Genomic DNA, 16,294 nt, shown 5'->3' with positions numbered 1-16,294 from the left:
AAAATAAATCATAAGATAAATCTATCCTCACACCCTCTTCCATGCATCTTTAAACTCATGTCAAGGATTCGTTTCTCCCCAGGTATGCATACGCAGACACATGCCCACTGTTATGAATTGCCATCATTGGAAAAAATGATGTCTGGCCACAAGTTTTGGAGCTATTTCACTTTATCATCTTCTATACATAAAAAAAATAAAAAATGAGAGGAGCGTTAGCAGGATAAGGACTTCCTAAGTAAGTAAAGGAGGAAAAGTCAACATCGGACTTGACTAGTTAAGGATCTGCAGACAGCTTGTAAATACACATAATGATTATCGGGACTCAGTGGCGGGCCGTGCATTTTATACCTGGGCCTTCACTGCTGTCCTGCAGCTGAAACACAGCTACAGTTATTATTTGTTTCGTGTAAAAATGAAGCCAACACCTGTAAATACACTAACCGCAGAGAATACGCCGGGAGTGCGTCTCCTCTCTGGGACTGCTGCGCGAGTTACCGCTTATGAATGCTTTGGGCGGCGGAGGGGCAGCACCGGGCGTCGTTCGGCCTATTTTAGGCCTAAAATGTTCTTCAGCCCCCCCAAATAATTTGGCTTTTTTTTTAATTTTTATTTTGGTGATGTCATTAAATTAAACTATTGTTCCTCACATGGACAAGTTATTTATAACTCTAACTATAATTCTATAGTTAGAGTTATAACTATAATTCTGGTTTGTATGTTTTCTCCCTCTTCAAATTACAATCCAATAGCCTATCGTCATACTTAACGATATAATCCCCGGCCACTAGGACCTTGGGGAGGCTGCTGCGCTGGCTTTCTCCCTCTGCCAAGTAATGTCTCTTGTCAACGACAGCCAGGATTATAGCCAAGGAGTTTAGCTCAAAGTAAATGATGCACGGAGTGAAATTGTAAGTACAGTTACAGAATGTGTCTATCTGTAGTTGTTAACGATTGTTACCTGCTTAAATTTAGGTTTACTTGAGACAAACGAAAGGGAATATTGTAGTGGGCTATGTTAACACTAAGCTAGCTAGCTATTTTGTTAGAAAGGGTCTCCAGTGAGCAAGAGTGTGAATGAGCGAATTCGAAATACAAGAAATAACTATCGACATCTCTCTATTCTTTGCATTAATATATCTCTTTAGTATTTGGAAACAATAATATCAGTCCCTATAGAATGTTGTTGTTTATAATCAGTTAATGCTAGTGAAAACTAAATGCCATAGTGTCCCTCATAACGCTATTGTACCGGTATATCATCCAATTCATTGACCAGATGGATATAAGAAGATTCTTTAGGAGAGGTGGCAGCTCCGCCCAATCAGATGAGAGAGAGAAGCAGGAGACTGACAGGGCTGAAGGAGCCGGTGTGATGAAGGTTTTTTTATTTTCTTCTACTGTGGTAGAAATGTATAGGCATTTGTTGTCAGGCCTAGGCTACTCCAAGGCATAGCCTAAACTAGATTATTTCATGATATTTTCATGTCAAGTCATACAATTCTGTCTCTTGTGTTATCATATACTGAATGCAAGCAAAACTACTGAGCAAAATCACACTCTTTCTGATTGAACCAATCTATGAACTGTTTGAAACAATGGATATCCGCGGCCCCAAACGGCCCCCAAAAAAATTGCCGCAAAGTCTCCAACAACACCAGAACAAGTCGCTAGATTTGTCACTAGTAGCTTTTGACAAAAAAAGTCGCCACGAGGGTTTGGAAAGTCGTCAGATTTAGCGAAAGAGTCGGCAAGTTGTCAACACTGACACCGGCTAAATATGTCCCCAGAGCAACACTGGACGTAACAATAGTTCCTATCACATATTAAACCAAACAAAAATCCATCTTCATAAAAACAAGTTGTACAAATAATAATATATAAACAAGCATATTAAAGCGACTGCAGATGTAAAAACAAACGCATTTAACTTACCAGAGCTGCTGTTCACTATTTAAAGACAAAGTCCATCCTCCTTTCTTTGTTAACAAAGAGTTTAATCTCACGGTTGTTCAGTACATCGGTGCGTTTTAGTTCCAGTAAGAAGTCCTTCTGGATTCATGGATGCCAGTGAAGACAGTCGAGCCTCCCCAGTTGTATTTCTTGAATATGTTTTAATGCGTTTGAGGGCTGAAAATGTCCACTCGACGGAGGCAGCAGATATTGGGATTGTCACCGCCCAACATGTCACGCTAGCCCACTGACCAATCACGTATGGCTAGGCCAACTAGCAGCTCTGACACATCAAAGAATACGCCCAACATGTCAAACTAAAGATCTGATTGGTTGAAGAATATGACAATCAACAATATCGTCCCCATTCACTTAAACTGCACACTTGTGAGTCTGCAGGCCTGGGGCCTCTCTTCTACCTAGAGACACAGAGGTGAAATCTGATTGGATAAAAGCTCTGCTTAAAACAAGCTGCACTGGAAGCAGAGCAACTGAGGAAGACAGGAGCTGTGCAATGAGAAAATAAGATAATGGGGAAAATATGTTTATAAATTATAATACATATAGTGTATTTAAGAAAAATTATTAAATTATAAAATAGCTATAACTTTGTGATTCTGTGTAGGCCAGCAGAGAAGGATTTGCAGGCCCTGACGGCCCGCCACTGATGGGACTGTCCTCTCATGCGGTCCTGTCTCATGAGACATGACATATTTAGAGAATATTGATGGGCCACAACTGTGTTTTTAACCCAAACCATAATCTCACTGCAGCTGTTTCACTAAAACATTAACAATGTCAGAAAAGCTGGATATCATGAGCTTCATGAGATAAGGTTGTATTCCGTGAGATGGTGCAGGCGTGTCCAATAAGCTGTTGACTCTTGGCAGTATGATAAAATATCACTTACAAACAGAGCCAGGGCTTTAGAATATCTGAATGTAGGCACCAAACAACATCTGTGATTTAATTGTATTCTTTAAATGGTCTTAATGCTTTTTTAAAGCCTTTCCCGCTCGTCCAGAAACATCATTCTGGAAGAGGAAATCCCTTTCTGATGTTTCTTTAAAGTATTGCCTTAACACAGTCCCATTTAAAGATATTTACTCTGACTAAACACTTGTGTACGTGTAGAATATAAAAGACTCACAGGGTTGGTAAACCTGCAGCCCTGTCCACGTAAACATACTGTTTAGAAATGACTGCTGTACGTGTGTAGTTCTTTGTTACATTCATAATGTGGGAGGTGCTGAGCCAGTCTGGACGGGACTTATCGTAGACACTTAGCTGTTAAAGTGGATTGTGACAGTAAACTGAGTAATAAAAAAATGAGGCCAAAGTCTCAAGTCCAGACACGAATGAAGCGATCAGACTATCGTTTCACAGGTAAACAAGCGACACATCTCGGGCAGTGAGTAAGTCATTTTGATCATCGCATCACATTTCACTGTATTAAAGGTTTACAGAAAGCTCTTGATCCATAAATTAGAAATGACCGATTTGATTGTGTTCATTCTCGTGTTGTGTACACGGTCCATTAACGAATGCTCCTCTTCATCATGACGGCTCCAGTGTTTGGAAGCAGTTAGATTCATAGTGAAGTCCAAAAAGACTTCTTGTAAAAAATGGGATTTGTTTCATAACCAACATGAATTTGTTTGTATATGAAAGTGTAACTGAGAGATAATTTTAAAAATGAGCGTGATTGCTTTGCTGGTGTTCTAGAGGTTGGTACGGGCTGTTTTATTAGACTGCTTTATGATGTAAACTGTGCTGTGTTTGAAAGCTACCTAGAGTACTAGTGTGGACTTGGCCAAAGGGGACTCCTGTAGGAATGTACCTTATGATACCTCAACAGACTACAAGCAAACTGAATATGATGGAGATTTTTTAGGGATCGCGCTTTGGATCTTTTCAACGTATCTCTCATCAAAAGAGTTGCTATTAGACATTAATTGAAACCCCACATAACATTCTTTCAACTTTCATAAAATGTGCACATCTACAATATCTACATCTATGCAGAACAACAACAGCACTGTTATTAGGATAAGATTGTGGTTAGTGGCAGACCAAAACGTATTGTTACCAGGACGCAAACTCACCCATCCACCTCCAAACCCTTAAAGGTGCAATGTAGGATGTCCTGTCCGGTTATTGGAAAAGGCCAAATGTGATAATCCTTATGGGAATAGCAGTGTTCGGTTTTATACATTCTCTTTTCAAAGACATTCATAGTGTTGCATTTGGGTGTTCACATGAAAAGAGACAATTTCCATTTCCAACTTCAGAAGCGATTGAGGAAAAGGTTTTAGATGCTGTGCAGCAAGCACTCCCTTTGAGGTATGATTGAAGCACCTTTACTTCCTGCCGTGCTACATTTATCGCACACTATTTCCCGCAGTGGCACTGATTGTGGTTTAATCACATCCAATATGGAGGTCGTTCCTGGAGATGCAGGCCAAACAAATCTGTGTAGACATTGATGTTCCTAAGAATCCTACAGACTCTTCACCTACAGCAGCTCCAGCAGCTAGTCAGAATTTGACACCATCCAGTGATATACCTCCACTTCTAAGTGGGTTGGCACAAACTTTAGTACAAACATGCGTGTCTCCCAAAAGGATGACTTACCAACGCTAACTGTGAAACATGTATTGTATATGCATATATATATATGCTGGCACCTGTTTAATGTTGTCACACGTCTTTACCTGCTGCTGACTCTGGATGGAGGATGGCAGCGAGTATTCCAACCTCAGCAAAGACCCGGACTCAGCCCACACTCACCAGGAAACAGGTATTCCTCTCATGTGACGGGCAGCTTACTACACCAATAATGCAACATTACCACAAACTACAGTTATGTGACTCAACACCTCTGACCAGAGTTGAAAGAAAAATGTATTAATCAAAGATTGCTGTCTTCTCTACAGTCTAAAGCCCTGGAGAAAAGTTCTACTTCCAGCTCATCCCCATGGAATAAACCCACCCTCAGTGAATTCCAGGTGAACTAAACATCATATAACATGATGACATGAGGGTTTGATGAATACATGAAAGCATCCCAATTGTCACTGAAGACGTGTCGTATTGCTTTTGCTTCACTAGATCAAGGATTTTGAAGAATCATCGCACAGCTGTCCGGTTCGGATCGGTCCTCCTGCAACGAAGGTAAGCAGCAGTGTGTTGATGGACGGAAAAAAGTGGAAAAGAAAGAAAGAAAGACACCGAATGGGCCCACAGGATAGCCTTTCTTTCTTTCCAGTCTAATCTAAAGTCAATCCAGTGTCTGCAAGAGTGCCAAGAACTTCTTCGTGAACTGGCGGACGAGGTCAACAACATCAGCCAGGTAGGCAACACATCCCACCGCACTCCTGTAGCTATTACTGGGCTATTTTCTCGTGCTAAGACGTTAGTCCAAGGGCTGCACGGTGGTGTGGTGGTTAGCCTCACAGAAGGAGGGGCCGTCGTTCGATTCCTGGGCTAGACGTCTGTGTGGAATTTGCATGTTCTCCCAGTGGTAGCGTGGGTCCTCTTTGGGTTCTCCGGCTTCCTCCCACAGTCCAAAGACATGCAGCTTAGGTTAATTGAAGACTCTAAATTACCCGTATAGATGTAAATGGTTGTCTATTATGAGTCAGTCTTGCGATAGTCTTGCGGCCTGGACAGGGTGAACCCTGCCTTTGACAAATGTCAGCTGGGATCGGTTCTAGCCCCCCAGCCTACCCTGAATAGGATAAGCGGTTCAAGATAATGGATGGATTTGTCCATTGTACATGACGTCATATCCCTAAGATACGACTGCACAAAAGTAAATGTGGAAGATGCGTGTATGTGAACACATTCTTCTAATTTATATGGTGCAGATTTACAGAGATCTGACAAAGCAGCGATACTTACAGAAACATTTAGGTTATGGTCATATGTTTAACATTCATTTCCATCTTTGCTTGATTTAGAGAAAGCGAGGCGGTAAGAAGGCTGCACCAGAGGGGAGCACCAAAGAACCGGGCAGCCTGGAGACCAGCAGGACTCTGATCCTCCAGTGGGCCAAGGAGCTGGAGCTAAACATGGTTATCATTCATTAACGCCCCTTTAGTTCATTTTCTGTTGTCTGCACCTTCAACTGTCAAACTAATTGGACTTCCTCTTACCTGTACTTACTTTTTTTCACATTAAGTATTATCCTTATATTATTATTATTAAGTGTGTATCCTTGAGGCTTATCGAGCACGTTTCCTGTGTTTTTTAAAAATGTATTGAAACTTGCATTGGTTCTAGTAAGCCTGCTTGTGGTCTTCACCGTTACTTTTATTGTCCTACATTGATTGCACATCCATTATACTGCCTCTCAATGACCACCCTCTGTTATTTCCCAAACTTATTACACTAACTCAACGCTTAAACAATACAAAGCCCCTCTCCACACCGCTTCACTGCCCCACTAGTGAAGAGTAAATCCTGAGGCATGTTTCTTCTTGTGGCCATCAGTCGTTGTTATACAAGACAGTAAATCTGTTATTATTATTTATTCTACTCACAGGCAAAAAAAGAAACCAAGACAACAGATGAAAAGACAAAAAGGAGAGATGATGATGACGGAGGAAAGAGAGAGAAAACAGAGGTGGAGAAACACAATAAGAAGCTTCAGCAGTGGGCGGAGGAGCTGAGGAATATCAAAGAGGTGTGTATCTGTGCATGTGTGTGAGCAACCAAATTCTCAATTCTCTCAAACCAAAGCCAACGCATCCTGAAAATGCTGTGTGTGTGTGTGTGTGTGTGTGTGTGTGTGTGTGTGTGTGTCTGTGTGTGTGTGTGTGTGTGTGTGTGTGTGTGTGTGTGTGTGTGTGTGTGTGTGTGTGTGTGTGTGTGTGTGTGTGTGTTGCCAGTCTAATGGCCTGTCTGATGAGGAGCTGAAGAAGCTGCTGTATCCCAGAGGACCAAAGGAGTCGAGGATAGCCACCATCCTTCCACTGCTGGAGTTTGTGGCTTGGTCCCTGTTATCCGAGGACACTGAGGTGTGTGTGTGTGTGTGTATTACACATGTTGTGGGGACATAAGTCTTTTTTCGCAATCACATTGCACACGGAAATGCAAGTCCCCACAATGTAAATTATTACATTTTAAAGGGAAGATTTGGTCTAAGGTTAGGGTAAGGGTTGAGATTAGACAAGTAGTGGCTATAGTTAGTGTTTGGTCTCCTAGAAATGAAAACACATTCTCATTCTCACACCCTTTGTCTATTCAAAATAAACTTCCAACTTAGAGAACTTAAATTTTGAGGTTTACTTGGCAACAAAAGTACTTGGTTAAAATAAGTACACTTGTCACGTAACTGATCTTTGCGGCATTAGTTAGGTCCGTAAGTTGTGTTACAAAAGAAAGTCAACATTGACTTTCACACGGGACGTGAACCGCGTCTCCGTAGATGTCCATCTGACCTCCTCCCTAAGTAGAATATCTTGTTCTTTATACTACGCCGGTTGCTCTGACCGTCTAATTATGATTCGGAAGCAGCAACCTCCAGTTTTGGAAAGAGAAGCCGATGTGGAAGTGCCTTAAACTTGCATTTTCTCTAATGTCCATCGGGGGGCGACTCCTCTGGTTGTATAGAAGTCTATGAGAAAATGACTCTACTTCTCTCTTGATTTATTACCTCAGTAAACATTGTAAACATGAGTTTATGGTCTCAATCTCTAGTTTCAAGTCTTCTTCAATACAGCATGAAGTTCATTTAGTAAATGATGCTCCATTTAGAGTCAAATAGACCTGAAAGCATGAGTATTATTATGCAGGAGGCTGTGTCAATGCTGTGGCTGCCGACCAAACAAAAGGCCTGGAGGACAGGGAGTGGAAGCCCCAGATACATCCCTAACTCAGGTGAGTCCGCTGCTTTGAAAAATCCTCAAAATAGGTTTGAGTTCCTCTTCGTTCAGCCTTGACAAGATATCTTATCATCAGCTAGTGTGATGGATTTCAGCAGACTGAGAGGGGAAAGACTGTAGATGCTGCTTGTTACCTTTGGTATTGGAACACAATAAATAAAATGCTGCATACTTATGATATAATATTGTTTTGATTTTCAGTGTGGCAGTGGATTCGGAGTGCCTCAGGTAATCTTTATTTTATAATTTATTAGTGGTCTGCAAAACAGAAAATAATCAAATTCAATACTGCTTGCTGCTTCCAGCGCTGTCAACACCAACAATACTATTTGAATCCTAGTGTCTGTCCAGTTGGACGTCAGCACCAGCCCTTCCTGGCTGGCTGTGTCCTCAGATCGCCTGCAGGTCCAGCAGGCAGCGGTGCGCTCCGGTGCTCCCTCATACAGCAGCCTGTGTTCGGATGAGTGGCCCTGCGTACTGGGTGACGCCATCATCACCGCGGGGAGACACTACTGGGAGGTGGAGGTGTCCCCCGGCGGCGGCTGGAGAATAGGTGTGATGTCAGAGTTGGCTCCCAGGAAGCAAAGGCCCCACATGTCACCAAGGAGAGGGTACTGGACCCTGTGGAAGAGCTCCTCCGGTTTGTGGGCCCGCACCGAGGAGCCCACCAAGCTGCAGAGGGCAGCTGTGCCCCGACTGATCGGGGTGTATGTGGACGTGGGGGAGGGTCAGGTGTCTTTTTATGATGTCGATCTAAGGGTTCACATTTATACTTTCTCTGACACCTTCAGACAAAGTCTCGTCCCCGTGTTTGGCTACCTGGACAGAGACACGGTCCTCAGAATCATACCAGCAGAGATGTCAGTAAATGACAGAAACATGTAGATACGGACACTGGTGATGAAGATAACATGTTCTCTTCAATCATAGCCTCCTTTAAGATTCTTTGGCACAAATGACTAGATCAGATATGTTGATCGTAGAATAAGAGTGGATTACCACGCTATACTTTGAACCTTATTTTATCACAGCACTTGTAAATGTCTGCACTAAACTAAACTTACATTAAATCAAATTGATGAGATGAAATACTGTTTTATCCATCTTGCTTAACAGAAACACAATCACACATTCTACTCATTGTCAAAGGCAAATGCATTTTGTATTTGTTCTAATACATACACCTGGACCTGTGGCCATTGTATCACAGGGCTGACACACAATGTCCAAGTTTTGTTCACCGTTTCATCATTTTCGGTGTTAAGTGATTTTTTCAAAATAATAATAATACAATTTGCTTTTTTAACAGTATTGGGTAGTTGTTGCGTGTAATGGAGTTACATAATTTAATAAGAAAATAAATGTTATTGTAATCAGTTGAAGTTATTGAGAAAAAAATATGTAATCGAATACAGTTACTAATCAAAATGTTTCTGATTATAGTTATACACACAAACAAATCTGAGAAAAAAATGTATTTGAATGTAATATTCATTCTGTTGCAAATATTTTTTAATAAAAGTTTGACATTAATCAGTGTCGAGTGCTGTTTTGAGGTTTACACTGCCCGGTTTATGTTGATGTTTTTCGGACTTTTTTCTGCTTTATTGTAGTAAAGCTTTAAAGTAGTATAGTTTAAAACATTTGTAAGAAAAGAAATCAAAAAGTAATCAAATGTTGAAAAGTTACATCACTTTGACAAAGCAATTCAAATCGTTACATCACTTTGATAACGTTTAAACAGTCTGTTTAAACTAGTAATCTGTAAACTGTTTTTAAAGTGACCGCCAGTCATAGTTGTTCAACCAGCGGAACCTTTGTAATGTAATGCGAACTGGCGGACCTCCTTTGGTGTTACACATTGAACGGCAACGTCACATCTATCGCCACAATGGAGGAAGAAAGTGTTTTGGTTGAAGGGTCATCCTTTATGGACCCCTTTAAAGGGCTTTTGTTGACATATTTTATGCCAGAATCATGCTACGACGAGTTCTTTCTCGATTTCAACTTCCTGGACGGTAAGCGGCTCATTTCTAGTTGAATACGGAAGCTCAGTGACCGAAGAGACTCTAGGAAGATGTATTGCTCAATGCGTAACGTCATAAAGCAGCTGTTATGATAACGGTATGTACGTGCAACGTCAGGTTAGAGGAGCAGCAGACAGCTTTAGCTATTTGCTATTAAGTAAATCAAAATAAAGTAATTTACCGGAAGTAAAAACATTGAATTGGGACCTTAAAAAAACAAAAACATTTCGGTTATTATGACATTGTGGGCTTAAGTCCTGTGAGTGACGTGAACTCTCTGCAAATCATTTCTGCTGAAAATGAATGTGTTTATGTGTGAGATGCAGCACAAGCAGCACAACATCTTAAAAACACATGTTGACTGATTTTAACTACTCAATTAAATGCATCGCATGTCAACGTGTGACCTAAACACTAGCTGCGTGCCAAATCGCGTTCTTTTTAGGTTTAGTACATACTGCAGCTGCCCTTACAAAGTATGCGCTGTTGCATGCAGTATGCAATCAAGTGGAACATTCTACTTCCTCAAAGAATTTGCATCTTGAAATGTGCCCCTCTTGCTCATGTACCTGCAGCGCAAAGGATTGTGGGTCAGAATAGCCAGAAAAGCATGCTGTCTTGCGTACTGCAGAATGCGACTGGATGCAGGAGAACATCCTGGAATTATCTGTGATACTGCATTTGACACAGCATGTTGGGCCATGCTAAATATCTTTCTGGCACACTAGATAGTATGGTAGACACACCGTCCTGCAGCCGCAAATACTGACTGCAGCTCCACATGAAGATTCATCCACTGCTGAAAATAGTCCCTAAAAATGTTTCCTGTTTGAGTAACATTTGTTGAAAGCTACATTGTTTTTGTGAATGATTTGGTGTGTGTACTTTGATGTGATTTATGACATTCAGCTAATCCTTTTTGATATTTTGTTACAGTACCATGTCTGAAGATTATACTGAGCAAAGGCCTGGGGATCGGCATCATCCTGGGATCAGTGATGGGTAAAACGCCGCCACTCTTCATGATTCATAAGTCAGTTAGACACCTGATTTAGGTTGAGTCCAAAAGTTAGATGAATCCCCGATCGTGTGGTCCATTGGAAGCCTTCTACTTGCGGAGAAGCATTATTTATTTATTTAACTACTCTTATCAACATTGTATGTTAGATGTTAAAATGAAGAGATGAGAAAGTATCATGAATTGACAACTGTTTATTTATTGGCAGGCAACATATTCCTCTCTCTCTCTGTCTCTCTCTCTCTCACTCGCTTTCATATTAAAACAATAATAAAAACGTGTAAAAACTGTCAATATTCAGCCTGTGTGCTTGTATTTGTATTTATTTTACATTGTGAACTTTAAGAAATCATTTTTTTTATTTAGAAAATGGATGAATGTACAAAAACTTGGCTAGTCATATCAGTGCATGTCTGTGACAGTCACGGTTTCTTCTGTCACTGCAACTATCTGAGGCATTGAATGTTAGATACCGGCTCTGCTTCCATCACATCTCCTCCCTCCTTGTTCACAGTGAAGCTGCCGCAGATCTTCAAGCTGATGGGAGCAAAGAGCGCCGAGGGGCTGAGCTTCCACACTGTGCTGCTGGAGCTGCTGGCCATCACAGGAACAATGGCCTACAGTATCGCCAACAAGTTCCCTTTCAGGTTGGGACCAAATGCAAATCAACTCTGTGAAGTAGAGTTATATGTGCAGCGCTCTGACTTGTTTGGGTCCCATGTTAAGTAAGAAGTTGAGTAACCGTGTGAACGTTTCCTCAGCGCCTGGGGGGAAGCTCTGTTCCTCATGCTGCAGACAGTCGCCATTGGCTTCCTCATTCAGCACTATGGAGGAAGAACCAGCAGAGGTACGCAGCCATCACTCGTGGTCAGAATGAGAGCTTCCTGTTTAGAGCCAGTTCTGATATCAAATATCCCTCTTATTTGTTTACTGAAGAGTTGTGGCATAGATAAGTACACAAACTACTTCCTGTTCTATCAGAGATGACAATACCAGACAAGACGAGTGCAGATCTTAAATGTAATCACAAAATTGTACTTGACATCTTTTTTTATTCCTTCTTAGTTTAAAATGGGAATAGAGTGCATTAGTGATGGCTGCTGATTTGGTTCAGAGTTGATCAAATACCCGGATTTGATCGTCGAATCTCTTCATTAACGACCTCTCACAGTCTCTTTAGCCTCTTTGTCGTGCTACCGCCGTGTTTAAAGGAAAGAAAAACTGCAGATGTGTACAAACGTGCTTACTTCGCAACACACTTTCCTCCAAGCATCTCTCAACATGTAGACGGCTGAGCCGGCGGTTAGCAGCAAACGGTGCAAATATCGGCTACAGTGTTGACAGAGCTCAGTGCTTACCTAAGGGTGGACGCTCACGTGCACTAATGTGCCCTAGAAGGCAGGCATGGCCGGCTCGGCTATGAAAACAAACGCAGAGAAGCTCGGATAACAAAACACACAGAGGCAGACATTACTCCACCATAGCTTTACACAACTAGTAGTTGTTTGCTGCTATATTAATGCTCAGATTTAGCACCTTTAACACGACTCACTGGCAACAAAACAATTGCGAAAAACTAAATATTTGCTGCAGGGTACTCATGGCTAAATATTTGTCTCTCGCCCGTCATGTTAAAGTAAGAAGAAATGTACATAGTAAATAACCATTTTACTACTATAATATAGTCTGGGCTAGTCTAAACTGGCTACAACCCGCCCCATAGGAATCTTTACGTTGTGAAATAAAAGTGAACCGAACCCAGAGAAACTCAAAGCCGGATTGAGTCCTTCGACATTGTCTCCTCTCTCCCAGGTCTCCTGTTCCTGGTTGTGTATTTTGGCCTGCTGGTCCTCGTGCTGTCTCCAGTCACTCCCATGTCAGTGGTTACCTTCTTACAGGCCTCTAACATGCCAGCCATCATCGTCGGCAGGGTGAGGCCACACAAGTCTTAATACATTTATAGTAATATCTAATGAATCAATTCTATCTTTCATGTCATATTTGGGCGGCGGACATTTCGGTCTGCTCGTCAGTGCTGTGTTCCTGTGTTTAACTATCTATTAAGACATGTTTTTTTCAGAATGAATGACTAATATTTTTGACAGTAATTAACTAGTATTAACAGTAATCTGTTGTATAAACAGGAACTAATGCAGAATGACTTTCCATGTTGTGAACTTACCAAAAATGTAAAGGAAAAACATGCTAAAAGAAAGTAGCTAATGCAGATGTGCGAACACACACACACACACACATAACGCAGGAGAGACTGACAGTGTGTGTGTGTGTTTGTCTCAGCTGATCCAGGCGGCCTCTAACTTCCGTAATGGGCACACAGGCCAGCTGTCTGCTATCTCTGTCTTCCTGCTGTTTGCTGGATCCCTCGCTCGCATCTTCACCTCACTGCAGGTAAGAGGACTGTGTGTGTTTTCCGCTGTAATATGTTGAAAAGTACTCTCTCTTATTATCAGCCTGCGTTCACGTCGCACAAGTAAATAGTTTTGAGCCATATCGCCTTCTTACAGGAAACGGGAGACTCTCTGATGGCCCTCACCTACGTCATCTCCTCCGCCTGTAACGGCGTCATCGCCCTGCAGGTCCTCTACTACTGGAACAGCTCCCCGGAACGCAAGAAGAAGCGCGAGTAGGCAAAGGACACTAAGCTTCGATCATAGAGCAGCACGTTTCTTTCCATAGCCAACTTTTAGACGTTCTCCAAGAGGTGTCTTCAAAACTTGAACTAATTGTACAGAGCCACCGAGGAGTGCGGGGACATTGGATCTGCTGGACAAACATTTGACTTTTAATCAAGGACGTGAACAGATCATGCAAAGTATATCTTCCATGTGGGCCCGCTGGCTTTATGATTGACAGTCAGCTGGTTTTGTTGCTGGGTCTAGACTGCCCCGCTGTGTAACACACTGAGATTACATTCCTCTTGATCCTCATTACTGTCAGGCTCCTTTCACACTGCTGTGGTCAAATGTTTGGGAACATTTAGTGTACTTGTATCTTTTTTCCCATCCAGGGCCTTTGATTACCGTTCTAATCATCACGGTTATTTTTGTGTAAATGATTTGAAACAGTTTTGATGCCTGTAATTATGTTGTTTCATTGTTTCCCCATAAACAGAATTCCACACCAGCCCCCTTAATTGTAAGGTCCCTTCTGTGGTCTGTATTAAGAGGTGGCTTTATGGGGTGACATTGATGCTACATGAAGGCTCACATTTCCAAATGTGTACGATATGATGCTAAAAAGATAAGATGACTGGAAGTAATGCACGGCTGACACGTCAGAAAATGACATATCTCTAGAGGCCTTTCTCAAGGTTGTTAATTGGGTAAACACAGACACTAAATGCCAACACTAACATGGCAACATGCTCACATGCTGACCTTTAGCAGGTATAATGTTTACCATGTTCACCACCTCAGTTTAAAGGTGCAAGATTGGAAGCATTTCCGTTGCCTCTCAAAAATGTTGACGACGAGCCGGCAGCTCACAGCTAACGGGGGAACGGTGCAAACAACGGTGAAAGTGGTGACAGAGTGTTAAACTGAAGGGGGAACCGGAGGATGGGTGCTAAGCTTCTGTTGGTTGGGACAAGACTACCGCCATCTCTGGAAAGTGAGCCAACGTGTAAGTGCCTTAAACATGCATTCTCTTTCCTCGCCATCAGGTGGCGGCGACTCTGGTTGCTCAAAGAAGTCTGACTGTGTGGTAGTCTGAGAAAATGACTCTACTTCTCTCTTGATTTATTACCTCAGTAAACATTGTAAACATGAGTTTATGGTCTCAATCTCTAGTTTCAAGTCTTCTTCAATACAGCATGATGTTCATTTAGTAAATGATGGTCCATTTAGAGTCAAACAGACCATAAAGCAGGGTATGCTTTAGGGGCGGGGCTACATTGTGATTGACAGGTGTCACTCAACAGTTCACTGACTGCAAAAAAACACAAGATGGCGACGGCCGAATTGCCTAACTTGAGGTTTCTAAAACTGCAGTCTACTGAGAGCAGTGCAACGTGCCGGCCCTCGGCCCACCATTGAGGCTCACGTGCACGGCTGCGTCAACAAAGCAAGGAAAAGCTCGGATAACAAAACACACAGAGCGACTTCATCCTCCGCTCAGGTAGACATTACTCCGCTATATCTGCACATAGATAGTTATTGCTGCTATAGTTATGTTCAGAAAGGCAAATACAACTCCTCTGATGTGTTAGCATGCTAACATTTTCTAATTAGCACAACCAAAGTACAGGTGGGGCTGAAGGGAATGTTGTGCAGGTGTTTAGTTGTTAACCAAATTAAAAGTGAAAGGATCCCCTATGTGATGGCAACTCTGACTAACATTGCCTCCCATAGAGAAATGATTATCGGATGAACTGTGATAAGGATCCCCTCACACTGTGAATGAGTCACTCAGGAACATGAACATATGTGTAACATATGTGTCCCATACCTTAATAGATTACGGTTGATTGGCGTCGTGCCCCACAGTGGTAGTGTTTATCCAGACATCTATCTGGTTCTCACACACTTGTAGATGTGTGGCCTCAATGGATGACATCTGGGGAGAAGAAGAACGTTATACTGACCAACATCTTCTCTGTGCTGAAGATCTGAGGTCGGATATTGTTCTCATTAACAGCTGCGTTATGTTGAATATTGAAAGTGTACAAATTATCTTAAACTCAGTGCCCTCTGGACAATGGCGTAACAGACATTCCCCCCATCCTAACAGCATGTAGACCGGCTTAAACTCAAATTGTTGGACAGTTTGACACACAAATGCAGTTGATACCTTGTTGCCCTCTCGACAGGAGCTTAACTCCCGCTATACTCTCCCCGTTCGTTCTTGTTACTTGTTTATCTTCCGCGTTGTTTATCTTGGTGTCAACGTTTCTGCTCTATTCACCTTTATCTATCAAATTAAGACCGTAACCTGCGTCACATGTATTTTCAAAATAAAAGCCTGTCCGTGTTCATGGGAAATAACATATAAATACAACTAAGGTAACATACATTACATACACAAATGTAACACGTTAAATGTCTTGTATGTCTTGTATGTCTTGTATGTCTTAGTATGGAGTCAGTCAGAGATATAACTAAAGGAATGATGTTCGTATCTTATTCAATTTGTATTTATATTGACTTATTCATTCAACTTCTTACCTTTTAAGTTGTAACAAATTCCATAGAGAATGAATAGAGAGTATGAAAATGAGAAGAACTTAAAAACTAAAAATAATTTAAAAATTCTGTACACAGTCTTTAAAGGTAACAGTATCTATTAGAATGGAGATTGGGATGTGTAGTTTAAACATTATACGTTGAGATATATTTTTGAAATGTTGAGCTCCGTAGAGTTGATGGAGTTTTTTATTTTTTATATATCTG

At 41.7% G+C, this 16,294-nt stretch overlaps 2 protein-coding genes across 2 annotated transcripts; both read left to right on the top strand.

Annotated features, from left to right (window-relative positions):
• Positions 1 to 3,316: 3,316 nt before the first annotated feature.
• Positions 3,317 to 9,368, top strand: LOC306714947 (uncharacterized protein). Its single transcript, XM_079185143.1, has 11 exons — positions 3,317 to 3,368; positions 4,677 to 4,753; positions 4,890 to 4,961; positions 5,065 to 5,127; positions 5,222 to 5,305; positions 5,916 to 6,029; positions 6,500 to 6,640; positions 6,846 to 6,974; positions 7,752 to 7,836; positions 8,043 to 8,069; positions 8,182 to 9,368. The coding sequence occupies exons 2-11, from the start codon at positions 4,691 to 4,693 to the stop codon at positions 8,724 to 8,726; spliced, it is 1,323 nt and encodes a 440-aa protein (XP_079041269.1). The 5' UTR covers positions 3,317 to 3,368; positions 4,677 to 4,690; the 3' UTR covers positions 8,727 to 9,368.
• A 338-nt stretch (positions 9,369 to 9,706) lies between these two features.
• On the top strand, positions 9,707 to 14,032 carry mpdu1b (mannose-P-dolichol utilization defect 1b). The gene is made up of 7 exons (XM_079185256.1): positions 9,707 to 9,859; positions 10,805 to 10,870; positions 11,401 to 11,533; positions 11,648 to 11,733; positions 12,699 to 12,817; positions 13,185 to 13,295; positions 13,412 to 14,032. Exons 1-7 carry the CDS (start codon positions 9,733 to 9,735, stop codon positions 13,532 to 13,534), a joined length of 765 nt encoding a protein of 254 aa, XP_079041382.1. The 5' UTR covers positions 9,707 to 9,732; the 3' UTR covers positions 13,535 to 14,032.
• The last annotated feature ends 2,262 nt before the right edge of the window (positions 14,033 to 16,294 follow it).

Source organism: Pholis gunnellus (assembly GCF_910591455.1).
Source record: "Pholis gunnellus genome assembly, chromosome: 23".
NCBI classification, from domain to species: domain Eukaryota; kingdom Metazoa; phylum Chordata; class Actinopteri; order Perciformes; family Pholidae; genus Pholis; species Pholis gunnellus.
This window is presented reverse-complemented; position numbering and strand designations above follow the sequence as displayed.

Excerpts from the sequence above, each read along its gene's own strand:
- LOC306714947 (XM_079185143.1), top strand. The coding sequence starts at position 4,691 with ATGGCAGCGAGTATTCCAACCTCAGCAAAGACCCGGACTCAGCCCACA. Across the intron at positions 4,962-5,064 it reads CCACCCTCAGTGAATTCCAG|ATCAAGGATTTTGAAGAATC; the intron begins GTGAACTAAACA and ends TTGCTTCACTAG. Across the intron at positions 5,306-5,915 it reads AGGTCAACAACATCAGCCAG|AGAAAGCGAGGCGGTAAGAA; the intron begins GTAGGCAACACA and ends TGCTTGATTTAG.
- mpdu1b (XM_079185256.1), top strand. The coding sequence starts at position 9,733 with ATGGAGGAAGAAAGTGTTTTGGTTGAAGGGTCATCCTTTATGGACCCC. Across the intron at positions 9,860-10,804 it reads CGATTTCAACTTCCTGGACG|TACCATGTCTGAAGATTATA; the intron begins GTAAGCGGCTCA and ends ATTTTGTTACAG. Across the intron at positions 11,534-11,647 it reads GCCAACAAGTTCCCTTTCAG|CGCCTGGGGGGAAGCTCTGT; the intron begins GTTGGGACCAAA and ends ACGTTTCCTCAG.